Source organism: Enhydra lutris, unplaced genomic scaffold (genome assembly GCF_002288905.1).
Source record: "Enhydra lutris kenyoni isolate GAN:26980312 unplaced genomic scaffold, ASM228890v2 scaffoldscaffold10, whole genome shotgun sequence".
In the NCBI taxonomy this organism is placed as follows: domain Eukaryota; kingdom Metazoa; phylum Chordata; class Mammalia; order Carnivora; family Mustelidae; genus Enhydra; species Enhydra lutris.
In genome coordinates this window covers 5,902,750-5,919,778 of record NW_019154094.1, presented here as the reverse complement: position 1 = coordinate 5,919,778, position 17,029 = coordinate 5,902,750, and the positions used below count along the sequence as shown (strand labels likewise).

General features: G+C 45.9%; 2 protein-coding genes across 5 annotated transcripts in view; one reads left to right on the top strand and one right to left on the bottom strand.

Moving 5' to 3' along the window:
- LOC111144200 (kelch like family member 18) overlaps nt 1-2,869 on the bottom strand; it is a 54,385-nt gene extending 51,516 nt beyond the window's left edge. For both annotated transcript variants that reach the window (XM_022498411.1, XM_022498412.1), the window contains exon 1: nt 2,668-2,869. In XM_022498411.1, the coding sequence (XP_022354119.1) occupies nt 2,668-2,796 (129 nt within the window). In that variant the 5' untranslated portion in view covers nt 2,797-2,869. The remainder of the gene's footprint in view (nt 1-2,667) is intronic.
- A 346-nt stretch (nt 2,870-3,215) lies between these two features.
- LOC111144199 (kinesin family member 9) overlaps nt 3,216-17,029 on the top strand; it is a 49,387-nt gene continuing 35,573 nt past the window's right edge. Inside the window, exons 1-6 of one of the 3 annotated variants that reach the window (XM_022498408.1) lie at nt 3,216-3,698; nt 4,273-4,490; nt 8,748-8,845; nt 10,278-10,443; nt 12,530-12,636; nt 14,620-14,844. In XM_022498408.1, coding sequence (XP_022354116.1) covers nt 4,454-4,490; nt 8,748-8,845; nt 10,278-10,443; nt 12,530-12,636; nt 14,620-14,844 — 633 coding nt within the window. In that variant the 5' untranslated portion in view covers nt 3,216-3,698; nt 4,273-4,453. Of the gene's footprint in view, nt 3,699-4,248; nt 4,491-8,747; nt 8,846-10,277; nt 10,444-12,529; nt 12,637-14,619; nt 14,845-17,029 lie in introns of all 3 variants that reach the window. The other 2 variants (XM_022498407.1, XM_022498409.1) reach the window with 2 other exon arrangements.

The window sequence follows — 17,029 nt, the reverse complement described above, 5'->3', positions numbered from 1 at the left end:
TAGATGATGACGCCCATTTTACAGATGAAGGAACTGAGTCCCCAGTGTTTAAGGAACTTGCCTAAGTTTCCACAGCTAATAAGTGGCAGAGCCAGGATTCTAACCCAGGCAGTCTGGCTTGAGTCTGTGCTATACCACTTCTCCGACTGACAATTTAGGAACAGCAAAGCTCCCAAGGAAAAAGCAGCTGGAAGAGAGCAGATCAAATATATCACCAAACTTTGGAAGGTGAGTAGTGACTGACTTCCATGGAGAACACTGAGCGCTCACGTGGCAAGTCCCTTCCAAACCTCAACTGCTGGAGTCAGGTTTCCTCTGTAGGTGTGAGCATAAGGGAGGATGAAATCAGGCAGGAGTGGTCACCACCCCGGCAGAAGACTGGAGGTTTATCATCTGGACAGGATGAACCAGAGACTCCAGACTTGGGCAACCAGGGAACCAACCACTGAAGACAAGGAAGTAGCAACATTGAGGGATTAAGTGAAAGTCTGCATACAGAAGCAAGAGCCCCCAGTCCCCTCCCATCGTAAGGTTCCTAGAATGGGAACAGCCAACTTATTCCACTCAGGCAGAAGCCTGAATGAAGGCCCACGGACTCTGAACATACTGCATTGAAAAGGGGAGGCCCATCACCCTACAGTTTTGGCTCTAAGGATGTGGCCCCAGGCCAGGAGTAGCATCACTGGGGAATTTGTCAGAAATGTAAATTCTCAGGCCCATGCCAGATGTACTGAATAAAAAATTCCCGGATAAAGTCCAACAACCAGTGTGTGAACAGGCCACCAGGTGATTCTAATACTTGGTAAAGCTTGAGAAGCACTGCCCTGCGAGGAGGCCCACTAGTCAATATATTCCATCCCACAGCGAAAAGCTCCAACTGACTTTTCAGTACCTATTTATTCGGAAGACAGTCTGGAAACATTAGAAGTTTCAGGAAAGACTCTATCCTGAGAGAAAGAGAGAGAGAGAGAGAGAGACCAACAATCTCGGTTGGAACTACCTCTAATAATTTTCTTGTTCCTTTGAATGAACAAAAAGCATTGTAATGGAAAAAAATATTCAAGCATTGTTATGCTAAAGGTTGTTCTATTCTGTATTTGCATGAAATGCAGAGGCAAAAGGCACTGCTTCAATTTATGTAGCAATATCTGTAACCATTCCCCTCTATCATACCCTTTTGCTTCTCTTTGTCTCACAAACTTTCCCTGCCTCTTCCTTATAGCCTAACTCTTAACCCCCAAATTCTCCCCATTACTGCTTTTCACCAGTCTCTACTCACCCCAAGCGTTAGTGCCATGACCAGATCGTTCTTCTGCTTACAAACCTCTAGTAGCCTTGACATCTTCTACCATGTAATCACCATGCACAAAAATCTCCCGTTTATATTTACTTCCTCAGCCTCCTTTAGTCCAGTTCATTTTTCTCAAACCCCTTGGCTCCCCACCAAAGATCCTTTTCCCTCTTTAGGCCACTTCCCCCCCCCCCCCCCCCCCCCCCGAAAACCAACCTCCTTCGGAGGATGAAAAACTTAAGCGAGGCATCATGCAAAGAATACTACACAGTTTCTCACTGAATCCTCACACTAATACTGAGAATTAGGAATCATCCTGGTTTTTACATTTGGAAAACTGAAGCTTAGAGAGATTAAGAAACTTGCCCAAGGTTACCACTAGGATTTTAATCCAAATCCTTCTATCTCCACACTCTTAACCATTCTACTCTCCAGTCTCCAGAGGTCTGACTCAACTATGGGAAGAAGAAAAGTTTCGTTAATTCTGTAGAAAATAAGCAGGGTGAAAAGATCTCTGCATGTGTGTATATATATTTCATGTGGTCCCGCAGAGATGCTGAGAGCCTTTCAGCCAAAGCCCAACAGGGAGCACAGTTCACAGCAGCACCTTCCCACGTGGAGGGCTCCAGAGGGCTCAGAGGGTTAGGCCAAGGAGCAGCGCTGCGTGCCTCTCCAGCAGGAATGGATGCAAAGCACGGGAGGAAGTCTGGCTCTTGGGTCCAGGATGCCAGTAGGGAACAGGTGGTTAAGGGATCCCTCTCCCCCACGCGGACCCAGTCCATCCTCCGAGACCTTTGTGGAGGTAGTAGAGATGGTGCACCTTTCAGTGGGCAGCAGAGTAGATACCCACTTCAAAAGGTGTCCAGATCCGATTTTAAAAGCTTTTAAGAGACAAAGTAGTAATCTAACAATCAAGGACAAGCACTGACTGCTAAGGAGAAGGCTGCGCCTTACAACGGCACAGCTAACTTCGAGGACCACCAAGAAATGTCTACGGTGACAAGAGAGGGTGCCCATCAGAATGTAGAGGCGGCCACCGCCCCCTCCTCTCCAGAGGGGTTGCAAGTTCATTTTCTCCCGTCTGTGTGACAGAAAAGCGAGGCGAGTACCCCAATGTCTCCCACCCCGAGGGCCTTAGCCACACACCTCTCAGCCTGTCCTTCTAAGGGCTGAGGGGCTGTCCCTGTCCGTCTCCCCACTCAGCCCCAATTCCTCTCTAACACTCCGCACCTCTCTCTCCCCTACTCGGTCTCTCTCCAATCTCCCTGCCCTACCACTCTGCCCACTAGACCTCCTCTCTTCCCCTACCCTCCGCCCCTCTTTCCTCCCCACTCGGTTCCTTATCCCTCAGCCTCACGCCGCCCAGTCTTTGGTACCTTGAGCGTCACGTCGCACAGCTTCCCTTGCCGCCGGATCTCCTCCATGACGCCGTAGCCGCGACTAGGCAACTCGGACACGGAGAAGTGCACCAGGTCCTCCAGCTCCTCCGCGCCGTCCTCCACCATCTTCCCCGGCCGCCGCGACTGCGCAGGCCTGGCCGGCCGGCTCGACACTAAACGGGGCGGAGCGAGAGCGCGCGCGAACCGCCGCCGGGAGCGCAGGGCTGGAGCAGAAGGGCCTGCCCGGCCGCCGTAGTCTCAGGGGGCTCTGTGCCGGAAGCCCGGCTGCCCCGTTTCCTGGTGCAAACCTAGTCTTCGTTCCCTCGCTTTCCCTACCGTGCTTTCACGCCTGCAGCTGCCTCAGTCTTTCTAGATTAACCGGTCCCATCTCCCGTCTTTCCGATTCGGCCCTGACCTATATCGTAGCTCGACCCAGGGCCGCGGACTTCATTTCCGCCACTACCAAGGTACTTCCGGAATCTGCGGAAACGATCCGTTGCCATGGCGGCTATGTACACAGCTCTGCGGCGGCGAGATTCGGCTTGCAGTCGCTGCACCTGCAGCGGTCGGGCGGCGGGAGGACCACTGCCTCCGGAGCAGTGAACGGATTCACGCGCCGCCCGGGTGGGGAGAAGCAGGCTGGAGAGGGGAGTGTACGCCGAGGCGGCTGGCAGCGACCGGGATCCGAAGACCGCTCCACCCGGGAGTCCCCAGGCTGATCTGTGAAACCCGAGCGGAGGAGGGGGCGCGGCATCGTGGGCGCCCTTTCGGGCTGACTCCGGCTTAGGGTCTTCGAATCTAACGTTCCCTGGCCCCACGAGGGTTCTGCGTCGCTGCCGAGGTTGAGAGGGCGCGAAGTGGGGGACCAGAGGTCTTCTGGACCCTTCTGTATTCGTCAGTTTTCGAACTGGAGGGGGCTTCGGGATCTCCAGGTCGACCCTCTCGCTTTACAGATGAGGAAACCGCTCCAGAGAGGGACAGGAATGGCCCCAAGGCCAACTGCCACCCACAATCCACGCAGGGGTCTGGTATGTTGGGTGAGGAAAAGGGAGGAGGCCCGATCTGCCTGGAATTGAGGCCGGGTGCGCTTGGACCCTGTTGTTTTGGGGTTCAGATGCTGCCGCCGATCTGACAACTATGAGGGTTCCGTATTGAGAGCGCCTGGTCTGGGCAGGAGCGCTGGAAGCTAGGGACTCGTCCCAGCAGACGCTCCCTCTCCTTTTATCCAGCCTTCAGAGGTGCTTGGTAACAATTCTGTACATTTCCACCCTTAAAACAAGTAAGGAAACCACGTGCCTTTCAGAGAGGTCTCTTGGTGACCACTCAGAGGTTCACTTATTTACACCAGAACTATCTAAGGGTGGTGCCCATGAGAGAGACACTTTCCCCACAAGGTACTGGGGCGGCGGGGGGAGGGGGGAGGGGGGAGACACTGCTAAAAGAGAGGGCATGGTGAGGGGCTGAATATGGCTTCTTGCAAGTGGTGCCTGGAAACTAAGTGTCCTGGAAAGGCTGTGGGCTCAGGGATTGGAGGTGGCCTGGGAGGGGAGTGACATATGCCCCTTGGGACTCTCTCAGTAGTGACAGAAGATGGACCCACAGGTGGAGATTCAGCCGTCCTCTGACTTCCAGCCATGACCATCACTACCAACCACCATTTCTCGAGTTCCTGCTCTGTGCTGGGCACTGTTCTGGACATTGAGGGGGGATTCAAAAGAGATTAAAGCACAGTTCTGTCCCTCAAGCAACTTGTAATTTAATTTGGGACCGGAAACCCACTCAAATGATGCGGCGTAAGAATGGTAACAAGCATTATTTCAGTAAGTGCAAGATGGCATGGGGTCTCAAATGTCTGGGAGTTGAGTGTCTGCTGGACAGCAGCCTTACAGGATGGGTTAAGACAGAAGCAGGTGGGGGGATGCTGGCTGGCTCAGTCCTTAGAACATGTGACTCTTGATCTTGGGGCTGGGAGTTCAAGCCCCAAGTTGGGTGTAGAGATTACTTAAGAAAATAAAATCTTAAATAAAATAGAGAAGGCTTGCCTTAGGTGGATATAGCTCCTGACATACTTGGAGCTGTGGATGTGAGTGTGGGGTGGGCCTTGGGAAGATAGGGGGACTGCATGGGCATGTGCATGTGCGTGGGCAAGTTGCATGCCCCACTCTAAGGGGAGGGTGTGCTTGAGCTTTCCTGTGCTGTTCTTGTGCTGGGTGGGTGGGGGCTTCCAGGAGGGAGGCCTGGGCACCTGCCACCTGGGCTGGTTCCATTCAGAAGGCACCCAGGGCCGGAGGCCGGGCCTTCAGACTGGTGTGAGCAGTGGTTCCCAGAGCTTTAGAAACTGAGGGTAAGTTTGCTTGTGTCAAAGCACACCTTCCTCCACTCTCAACTTCCCAATAGCTTAGATCAAAATGGAGTTGAGATTTTCCTCTTCTATTTCCTCAATTTGGGATTCACATTAGAGCCATTTGTGGCTTTGTATTTTTTGAGCTCAATTTTGCAGACGAAAATTTTAGGACTGAAATTGGATAAGCCAGCACCCTTGATCACCTGAATACTCTTCAGATCCATTTTCTAAAAATGAAAATGTCTGAATGGTCCCATAGTGGCTGGGAAAAGGCTTCCATGAAATAATTACTTGAGGAATGTAGTAAGTGGACACAGGTCTACAGTAGGCAAATGTAAGAGTGGCGTGTTTGCTTATTTGATTTGACATCTGAAGACCTTGTAACAGGGCTTGGAGTTTCATTTGTTGTCATCACTGAAACTGTGAACAAAGGGGAGGGCCGATTTAATTGCTTCTGTAGAGATATGTTATGCCATTGATGACAATTAACATAATTGTAATAGCCACTAGATTTAGTGGTCATCGCAAGTTGTATTTAGAAATATAGGGAGATGTTAATATTTTTAAAATCTGCAATCTTTTTTATCAGGTAAGATTCATTGAACCTCTCTTGGATTATACATATATTCTTTATTTAATGTGCTTTAAAAAAAAAAAAAGTGAAATAGGGGCACCTGGGTGGTTCAGTCTGTTAAAGCCCCTGCCTTCAGCTCAGGTTGTGATCCCAGGGTCCTGGGATTGAGCCCCGCATTGGGCTCTCTGCTCAGTGGGGAGCCTGCTTCCCCCTCTCTCTCTGCCTGCCTCTCTGCCTACTTGTGATCTCTGTCTGTCCAATAAATAAACTATTTTAAAAATAATAAATTTAAAAAGTGAAATAATTAGGGGTACCTGGGTGACTCAGTCGGTTGGGCACCTGCTTTTGGTTAAGGTCATGATCTCAGGGTCCTGGGATCAAGCCCTGCATCAGACTCTGCTCAGTGGGGAGTCTGCTTCTCCCTCTAACTCCATCTGTGCTCGCTCTCTCTCAAATAAATAGGTGAAAATCTTTTTAAACAAGTGAAATAATTAACTGTAATTCAGAGAAGAAATCCCTGTCATGTATGACTTTTTCTTTACAGTAAAGGTCTTAACAATTAGTTTTATTTATTTGTAGAGTTCTTTGCAATAGTTCAAGCAAACTATTTTTTTCCTTAATCACCATGTTTTCGCTATTTTCCAATTTGAATATAAAATTGAATCAGCTTCTTGTGTGTCTCATGTTTTGCTAACTCCTCGTGAATTCAACAAATCCTTTGCTGTTTGTTTTTTGTGTTTGTTTTGTTTTCTAAAAATACCCAGGAGATTTCTTTGGCTTCAACTCCCCTTTCCTGCCCCTTGAAGGTACAGGTTATTTTAGTGGTAAATGCCTCCTTTCTTCTTGAACGGGTTTAAGCCCAAGAGGGAGGTCAGAAGAGAAGCGTACCGTGTAGCACACATCCAAACTCTTGGGCCTTGTCTCTATTCCAAGTGTGTTTTGTACATTTGGAGCATGAACTCTAAATGAGTTTTTAACAGTCTTTCTTTATATGCATAGTTCCATAAAAGTAAAATTATCAAAATGTGAGAGCCCAGTGTTAGGACTACACGACCATAGACTACTTGATATATTCACATTATTTGAAAAAGAAGGAAAGAAAAAAAATTAGATCGGTATTAGGAAAACTTAAACGTAAAATTAGAAATGTTTCCTCTTTGAACAACTTAAAATTATATTAATTTCCCCAGTAGTTTCAAACAGTGAAGTTTAATATATTTTCATAGACTTTCATCTTGTTTTCTAGAATTTCTTAACCAGATTTAATGCAATTGATGATGATTAGAGATTGATTTTTCCCTAGCTTTCCTTAGAGCTCTTGATATTTTTTCTCAATATTTAATCATTTGTCATCAGTATATGAGAGGTGCCTCAAAAGCTAAGTTTTAAGTTCCCCTCAAAGCAATAAAAATAGCACAATCGTTCCTTCTGTTTAATAACCGTCTTTGCTTCTCCACTCTGTGTCGATGCTGGAACCAAAATTTTCTGTCTAATTAGTATTAAATATTTTTACACAGTCACTGCCAGGAGAGGGCCTCATGTGATTTCACCCATGAGACTGATATCCGATGAAATAGGAGATTTAAGGGCATCTGGGTGGCTCAGTCAGTTAAGCGTCTGCCTTTGGCTCAGGTCATGATCCCAGGTCCTGGGATTGAGCCCCGCATAGGGCTCCCTGCTTGGCGGAGAGCCGGCTCTCTCTGCCTACGGTTCTGCCTACTTGTGCTCTCTCTCTATTGCTGTGTCAAATAAATAAATAAAATCTTTAAAAAAATAGATTTTATTATCATTTGGTTGTGTAATTCAATTTTTAAAAAATTTTTTTAAAGATTTCATTTATTTATTTGACAGAGAGTGAAAGCATGCAAGTAGAGGGAGGAGCAGAGGGAGAGGGAAAGAATTTCAAGTAAATTCCTCCCTGAGAGTGGAGTCAGTGGTGGGGCTCCGTCTCATGACCCTGAGATCTTGACCTGAGCCGAAACCAAGAGTTGGACCCTTGACCAACTGAGCCACCCAGGTGCCCTCGATTTAAAAAAAAAATTTTTTTAAAGATTTAATTTATTTATTTGACACAGAGAGACACAGCAAGAAAGGGAGCACAAGCAGGAGGAGTAGGTGGGAGAAGGAGGCTTCCCGCTGAGCAGGGACCCGGATGCGGGACTTGATCCATGGACTCTGGGATCATGACCTGAGCTGAAGGCAGACGCTTAACAACTGAGCCACCCAGGCGCCCTTTAAAAATGTTTTTATAAAATACTTCAGTTAGACAGAATCTAAGAGATTAATTAACTCTCCCCTCAATGCAACAGTCCCTTTGGTGGCATCTCTGTTAGCTGGCATCCTGACTTTGCTTGAGTTTTTTCCATTTATAGGACAGTTCTATATAGTAGGAAGGTCACTTACCTGAATCTGCCTCCCTAATCCTTACGCCTATAACCTTACATCCTATTCCATTAAGCTACCCCAAGATTTTATTTTAACATTTTGTTACACATCATATTATTCACAGTAGTATAAAGAAAGAAATACAAACGTAAGTGTGTCTACCTGAAAGAAAATATAGTTAGGTTTGAGAGAGGAAGAGGAGATAGAGGGCTCTCTGATTTTTTTCTCAATGGACTGCCAGAGAAGAAAGAATATTTGATTATGGGCTAGATTAAATATACTTCTAGGGAATTGTTTTTCTGGTCTAAGTCAGTCACATGGAGGTAGAAGAGGAGATGTGGCATTTGCAGTAATGTATGCTAGTGAAGAAAAGAAAATTAGTTTAAATGCACGTCCTAAGTATTTTAGAGGAAAATATAATGAATGAGGCAAAGCGTAAGTGGACTGCATTACAGAACATTTTTAGGAGACGCATCTAAGATTAGGCCACTCAAGGGAACATTCTTGCCTTGTGTGTCTGTCTCTTAGGGGGCCATTGGTGGAAAATGATGAGTCAGCCTTTATAGCAGGAAGTGCCCATGTGTGTTGAGCAGTGTCCCTGAATAGAGCACTGACAGGTTAGGGGGTTAAAAGGAAAACTGGCTCTTGAAGATAGGAAAACACGGACTGCATGTCACTGTGTTTTACTCTTTGTAAGCAACAGCACCCCCCCCTCCCCCACTGATTGTCATTTGATGACGACCACTGAAAGTTGCACTGTTTTTTCGTTTTTAGCTAGAATGGGCACTAGGAAAAAGGTTCATGCATTTGTCCGTGTCAAACCCACCGACGACTTTGCTCACGAAATGATCAAATATGGAGATGACAACAAAGTAAGTGGAACGCACTTGCCGTCATGGGCCTGGTCCCTCTGTCCCCCCCTTGCTACAACATGACCCTGTTTCCAAACAGCCTGTAAAGACCAAGACAGAATTGACAAAAGTTCAGATGGACTCCAGAGTCCAACAAGTCCAGACCACGCCCCTGAATCGCTTTTGATGAGGAAACCCTTGAAACTCCCATTTTTAATTATGTTTTTGCTTAATACGTTTACCTTCATCCTTGTATCTTGTACAGAAAAGCTGACATTTGTGCACACTCATAAAACTTTCTGGTGATCAGATCTGCTATTACATAATCTCCCCAGGGGTCCAGGTAGAATGTCTTAAGTTGATAACTGTTAAACTTACCAAAGCAGTGGAAGAAACTCTTCTTGAGATAACTGGAAAGAGTTATCCGTCCCCATGCCTTTAACACTGTCATGACCGTCTTTCTGAAGTCCATGACAGGCTTGGGACAGGTTGAGAGAATCCTGTGTTTTCATTCAGCAAACAACTGTGAATCCACTCTGGGCAGCACTGAGATGTTTTTTAAGGAAGGAATTCAAGGGCAAACTCCCCAAGCTTTGCAAGTCTTGGCAGTCATAAAAAAAGCTCACACTGGACGTGGTTTCGACGAACATGGAAACACAGAACATTTAATGTGTGAACGGACCGAGCCTCTCTTTCTTGATCTTACCTTTTCGGCATGTGACTGTGTCTTGGCTCCTGGATTAGGGCAGCCAGGACAAAATTCCAACAAGAGGCTCTTTACGTCAGAAGTCCCCATAGTGAAGATTTGGAATTTACCATTGACCTAAAGCAATGGGTTCCTAACTCAGCTCTGCCATAGTGCATCTAATTTTTTTTTTTTTTTTAAGAAATCTGTGCATCTAAAAATATGCTAGTTACAAGTATGTAGGTACCTTGGATTTGCTGTAACACCAGTGAGGAACTATGAGAAACCAAGAAGAGCCTTTTCTGTGGCTGTTAATTCTTCATTCCTCACAAAGGCCCACAGCATGTAAGAGATATAGCTCAAGCCCAGGCGTCTGTCACCAAGCCCACTTTTCTCTCTGGCCTAATTCAAGGCCTCCCTGTGCTTAGTGAATGTGTCTAAAGCTTGGTTAATAGAAATAGGATAAATGTGCTTGACCCAATATCATAGACGGGGGAACCAAGGCAAACAGCACCCAGTAACCTAGGGTGACAAGTCCTGAAACTATGACATGCTCTAGTCTCCCGGTCCTTCCACCTTAAGGGTTGTGTGATCTTCCTGCAAGAGCTTCCTTCTCCCATCCCCAAGAACTCACTGGAATATTGGCCACTGGTGGGAGTCCCTGTGCCTCCTAAAGTTCACTTCCTCTATTTTCTCCAGGTTAGGCCTCAGCTAGCAGTGAGTTTTTCATACCAGTTTCCTAAATACTCTCTTTTCTTCTCTTCCTAGAGCATTGATATTCACTTAAAAAAAGATCTTCAGAGTGGGGTTGTCAATAACAAGCAAACAGACTGGTCATTCAAGCTGGATGGAGTTCTCCACAATGCCTCCCAGGACTTGGTTTATGAGACAGTTGCAAAGGACTTGGTTGCTCAGGCCCTCGATGGATACAATGGTAATTTAGTTAATTGTCGGTTGTTTTACATAAGAACCCACAGAACCCTTGCTGGAGGAAGAGATGCAAATATTTTATGGTGAATGAAAGAAAAGATAACCTCACATGCTAACTCCTGTTTGCTTCTTTGTCTATCTCCATTTTCTTATGGTGGAAAACTGGTTATTTGCTTGGTGATACTGTGGGCATGACTTGATCCAAAGTCCTGGGATCCTACCTTCATAGGAAGATTCAAAGGCTGTGCGCTTTATAGGTCATGGAGATTGAACTATCATCCTGTTGCAGATCTCTCAAATATTAGCTTGGAAGATAATGTCCTTATGAATTTGACTGAGTCCAAATACTTTTCTCTTGGTTACCTGCTCAGAGCTACTTCCATTCATTCTACCAGCAAAATCAGTCTACTCTTCCTATTCTAGTATAGGGTTTTTACATATAGCACCAAAAAAAAAATGGAGTGGAGTTTGATTGTCTTAACAAATTAAAAGCAGCCTTTTTGGGAAGGTTTTACCAGCTAGTTCGGTCTAAGATGCTTGAAAAGAAGATTTGAAAATCTTTTTTTTTTTTTTTAAGATTTTATTTATTTATTTGACAGAGATCACAAATAGGCAGAGAGGCAGAGAGAGGGAGGGGGAAGCAGGCTCCCTGCTGAGCAGAGAGCCCAATTCCAGGCTCCATCCCAGGACCCTGGGATCATGACCTGAGCCAAAGGCAGAGGCTTTAACCCACTAAGCCACCCAGGCACCCCAAGATTTGAAGATCTTTAGAAAGAATGTATCACCATTTGTAAACTTTGTCCATGTGACTGGAATGTTCCCTGTCTGCAAGTTTAAGGTCTTTGGTTTAAAAGTCTGTTTATTGTTGAGGCCCATGCATTGTAATGTATCCTGCTTGTGACACATAGGTATGGTCCTCATTGACCCTGAGGGGATTTGGCCCCAAGGAACTAAGAAGGTCTAGGAGGTTAAGAGTCTTGGGCTCTGGGTGCTGTGGAATCACAAATGGGCTCTGAGTCCTACCCACTGTGACTCCTTCCTGCACACTTAAGTTAGTAGACACTGTTTCTGACCTTGGCTCCCATGCTGAGTTAGAGCCCCTTGTGTAAAACCTACCAATCCCAGGAACTAGAGCATTGGCGTGGGGAAGGCAGAGGCTGATTACCATGGCCCCATGTTGCCCTGAAGGAGCGTTTGGGATGGGTCTGGCTCAAACTGGCCACGCCAGGAGGAAGGGTGGATGGGAACAGGAGCACCAGAGCCTGATAGTGATGGTAACTCTCACAGACGTGACAGGTGCAAACGGAAGTCTTCGCCGAGAGGACAGTGGGACCAGGTCAGGACCTGTCATGGTGGTCTGTTTCTGGAAGTGGCAGGGGACCAAGTAGCAGCCCTGATTGATCCTGTGGGAACTTGCAGTCTACACCCCTTTCTTCCTGGGCTTTTGAAAGCTCCTCCCGCCTGGCCAGCTCCAGGGAGGCTACGCCTGAGACTGGCAGTTCATGGCTTTGCTAAAGAAGGGCTAGAGTTCAATGTTCCTGTCTCCCTCCTCACCTGTCTAGGAAAATTCCCAGTTTCTCTGTTCCTTGATACCACCTGCTCTGCTCAGAAGCCTGACGGTGGGATCTTCTCTTGGCACAGGGAGCAGTAGATCACCATATGGGCCAGATTCGGAACAGCAGTCTGTGTTTTGACCATTTATGTCCCCATTTCCCTGCCCACCCATCCCCCCTATAGTAGGAGTTCCTCGTGTCCATGGCTGCTCCTGATGGCCACCTCCACGCCCGGGTCCAGGCTGGCACCAGGCATGCTGGCGGATAAGAGAGCTATCCTCAGGGGCACCTGGGTGGTTCAGTCGTTAAGCATCTGCCTTCGGCTCAGATACTGGGGTCCTGGGATCGAGCCCCGCGTCGGGCTTCCTGTTCGGCAGGAAGCCTGCTTCTCCCTCTCCCACTCCCCCTACTGTGTTCCCTCTCTCACTGTGTCTCTCCATCAAATAAATAAATAAAATCTTAAAAAAAAAATAGAAAGAGCTATCCTTAGAGCTCTTTTCCTGGACATCACCAAGACATGTTTCCAAATATTTGCAGGTACCATCATGTGTTATGGGCAGACGGGAGCTGGCAAGACATACACCATGACAGGGGCAACTGAAAATTACAAGCACCGGGGGATCCTTCCTCGTGCCCTACAGCAGGTAGGGAGTGGGCCCACAGACGGGGTGCCACACGGGTCCCTCCTCTTACCACAGTTGCTGCCAACACTAGGCCTGGTACCAGATACAGGATGCACACTGAGTGGGTGGGGGTGCAGAGGCCTCAGAAAACCCGGAGTTCGGGTTTCAGAGTTTGACCCAAGCCCACGCGGAGCCAGTTTCCTCATTTGTGAGGACGTGTCAACTGGCCTCTTGGCTCCTGCACTGGTCTGTGATCCTGTAATTAAGGATTTGGAGGTCCTAATCATGTTTCTCTTCCTTGTTCTAATGAGGGGGATATGGACTCTTAGAGAACTGCCTTACTGGCCTGCTCTGGCTTCTACCACCACCACTGCCCCAGAAAGAGCAAAGGGAAGAAGCAGGCACAACATGAGCATGCAGGACTGAGTCAGCCCTGGGGGGTCTGGGAACTCTGACTGAACGCAGCATAGAGGGACCTTCCTGAGGAGTCCTGTGAGGACCCTCTTTTGGGAGGTAGGCGGCAAAGCGGCTTTTTCCCAAAAGCATCTTGAGGTTTTCTAGCCCTGTCCTGTAAGAAATGGAAAGGGTCCTGTATAGACCGACCGGCTCTCATTGGTAAAGCAGTCTCCATGCCTCGCTGTCAAAGCTTCAAGATCTCAGCATCTTCAGCTTCAGTAGTGCTGCCCAGTAAAATATAACGGAAGCCACACACGCAATTTGGGGTTTTCCCGTAACCACAGTTTAAAAAGTAAACAGGCAAAGGTGATTTTGTCATATTTTATGTCAGTATATGCAAAATATAATCTTCACATCATATGTCTATGTGAAAACTCTTGAGATATTTTACATTATTTTTCTCACACCAAGTCTTCGTGGTGCGTGTTTTATGCTTATGGCCCATTTCCATTTAGACACTAAATACTCATCAGGACTACTTGATCTGTATTTACATTTCATAAAATTTACTGTTGAAGAAGTAGATTTATAAACCCAAGTTGTTCCAAACATACTGAAAAGTTTACCAGTAACTTAATTTAGGAGCTGCTTTGAAATTTAAATTCAAATTAGTTACAATTAAATAAAATTTAAAATTCCGTCTCTCATTTGCATCAGCCACATTTCAAGTTCTCAGCAGTCACTTGGGACTGGTGTCTACCGTGTTGGACAGCATAGACCCAGACTGTTAGAGCAAGGTGGGGGCCTAAGGGATCATCTACCCCAACCCCCACTGCCCATTTGACAGTTAAGAAAGTTAAAGTCCAGAGAGAGGAAAAGACCAGCCCAAAGTCACATGCCCATAAGTACCTGGGAAGGTATTTGGAGCTGGGAAGACTGAGTTTGGGCTTGGCTTCTCTCAGTAGCTAAGTGACCATAGACAAATAATTTCATTGCAGGGAGCTTGCCACAGGTGGGCATTGCCCCTGCCTTGCTTCAGTCACAGGGGAGTTGGGAGCATGGAATTAAATAATGGATGTGAAAGAGGCGTCTATATGTTGAGACCGCATAAAATAAGGGATCTTCACTCCAGAGTCTTTCCCATTCATCATGTCATGGGGCTTTTCAATCTGTTAAGCCAGGCCTCAAAAAACTACATGATAATAATTATCACTCAATAGACTGATAGTAGTAATTGTTGATGATGACCACCATGCCAGCTAGACTATAAATTCTTTTAGGACAAAGATTTTTTTTTTTTAAAGATTTTATTTATTTATTTCACAGAGAGAGATCACAAGTAGGCAGAGAGGCAGGCAGAGAGAGAGATAGAGGAGGAAGCAGGTTCTCCGCTGAGCAGAGAGCCCAATGCGGGACTCGATCCCAGGACCCTGAGATCACGACCCGAGCCGAAGGCAGAGGCCTAACCCACTGAGCCACCCAGGTGCCCCAGGACAAAGATTTTTTTATTGTACTTTCTGATGTTCCCTGCTAAGGCCAGAATCCTTCTAACACGGGCTGGTCATTGGAGTTTTGCTCTTGGTGACTGCTGTCCAATCCCCCATCTAGGTTTTTAGGATGATCAAAGAACGCCCCACACATGCCATCACTGTGCGTGTTTCCTACCTGGAAATCTACAATGAGAGTCTGTTTGATCTTCTGTCTACTCTGCCCTATGTTGGGCCATCAGTCACACCAATGACCATCGTGGAAAACCCTCAAGGGGTCTTCATTAAGGGCTTGTCGGTCCACCTTACAAATCAAGAGGAGGATGCCTTCAGCCTCCTTTTTGAGGTGAGATGACCAAGTCTAAGGGCCCCTTCCTTCCTTCTCTCTCTTCTCCCTTCCTCCTTCTTTCCCTCCTTTCTTTTTTCCCCTTTTTTATATTTTTATATTTATTTATTAAATATTTTATTAATGTATTTGTCATAGAGAGAGAGTGAGAGCAGAGGGAGCCACAGGCAGAGGGAGAAGCAGGCTTCCCACTGAGCAAGGAGCCTGATGCAGGACTTGATCCCAGGACCCTGCTGAAGGCAGATGCTTAATGGACTGAGCCACCCAGGCATCCCTCTTCCCTTTTTTACTTTGCTCCCTCCCTCCTCCTCAGTTTTTCACTTACTTTGATAATCGGAATGAATATTAATATATGTTCATTTAGCAAGTTCAGATAGTAAAGAAAAAATACAGGAACAAAAAAAGAATTCACTTGTCTGTTTCCTACATACAGCAACAATAATGTATATTTTGGCTTATTTTCCTCTAGTATTTTTTTCCCTGTGCAATTTTTTCTTAACATAGTCGAGATTGTCCTTTTTTTCAGTTAACATTAAATCATGGGCATTTATAATGTAGAAAAAAATAATGATTAACATCCTTAGTATGTAAGAACTCTTACAAATCTATAAACTCCTCAATGCATGCTATTTTTTTAAAAGGCATATAGGTTGGAACTCTTTTTTTAAAAAAAGATTTTATTTATTTATTTGAGAGATAATAAGCATGGGGGGGAGGGGCAAAGGGAGAGAGAAGCAGACTCTCCACTGAGCCGGGAGCTGGTTATGGGGCTCAGTCCTAGGACCCTAAGATCATGACTTGAGCTGAAGGCAGATGGTTAATCGACTGAGCTGCCTAGGCACCCCTAGGTTGGAATTCTTATACTTTATTGATGAAATGTGCAATGGTGCAGCCATTTTGGCTGTTTCCTAAAAAGGTAAACATTAATTTTATCATAGGACCTAGCACTTCTGTTCCTAGGTATTTTCCCAAGAGAAATGAGAGCCTGTGTTCACACGAAGACTTGTAGGCAAATATTATAGCAGCGTCATTCATAATAGCCAAAGACTGGAAATAATCAAAATATCCATCACCTGATAAATGGGAAAACAAATGTGTTACAATCATATGATGGAAAACTATTCAGCAATAAAAAGAAATGGAGGGGCACCTGGGTGGCTCAGTGGGTTAAAGCCTCTGCCTTCAGCTCTCGTCATGGTCTCAGGGTCCTGGGATCAAGCCCCGCATCGGGCTCTCTGCGCAACTCTCTCGCTGCCTGCTTCTCTGCCTCCTTGTGATCTCTGTCTGTCAAATAAATAAATAATCTTTTAAAAAAATCTTAAAAAAAAAAAAAGAAATGGAGTAGCAATAGATGGTACAATATGGGCGAATCTCAAGAAAATGCTCAGTAAAAGAAACACAAAAGACCTATCCTGTATAATTCCATTCGTTTGAAATTTCCCAGTGGACACATCTTTAGAGATAGAAGGCAGATTAGCGGTTGCCCGGGGGAAGGAGTGGGAAATGGTTGCAGATGGGCCCAGGGAACTTTTCGGAGTATAAAACAGGATTGTGGTGATGGTTGCACAACTTTGTAAATTTGCTAAAAACAATCACTGAATCGCATCTTTAAAACAGAGAATTTTATGCTATTTAAATTATGTGTCAATAAAACATTTTTTTAAAAGTCACCTAGGTGTCCTCTGGGGTGATTTATGTGGAGCCCTTGCATCTACAGGGAAGGTAGCGTCCCAGGAGGCAGCAGTTGGGCTTTCTTGTCCTCTTGTTGCTCCTAACATTTCACTGTGACGAAGGATGTTAGCTGTAGGTTTTTGGTGGTTTCAGGTTAAAGAAGGTCCAAGTTTGGGAAGGGTTTTTATCATGAATAAGTATTTATTCATTCCCTTGGTAATAACCACTCTCCTGACTTACGATCATTTCTTTGGTCTTTATAGGTTTACCACCTGTGTTTCCTCCAACAGCATAGTTTAATTTTTTTTTAATTTATTATTTATTATTATGATTATTAGAAGATTTTATTTGTTTATTGGACAGAGAGAGACATAGCGAGAGAGGGAACACAAGCAGGGGAAGTGGGAGAGGGAGAAGCAGGCTTCCTGCCGAGCAGGGAGCCCAATGTGGGGCTCGATCCCAGGACCCTATGATCATGACCTGAGCCAAAGGCAGATGTCTAACTGACTAAGCC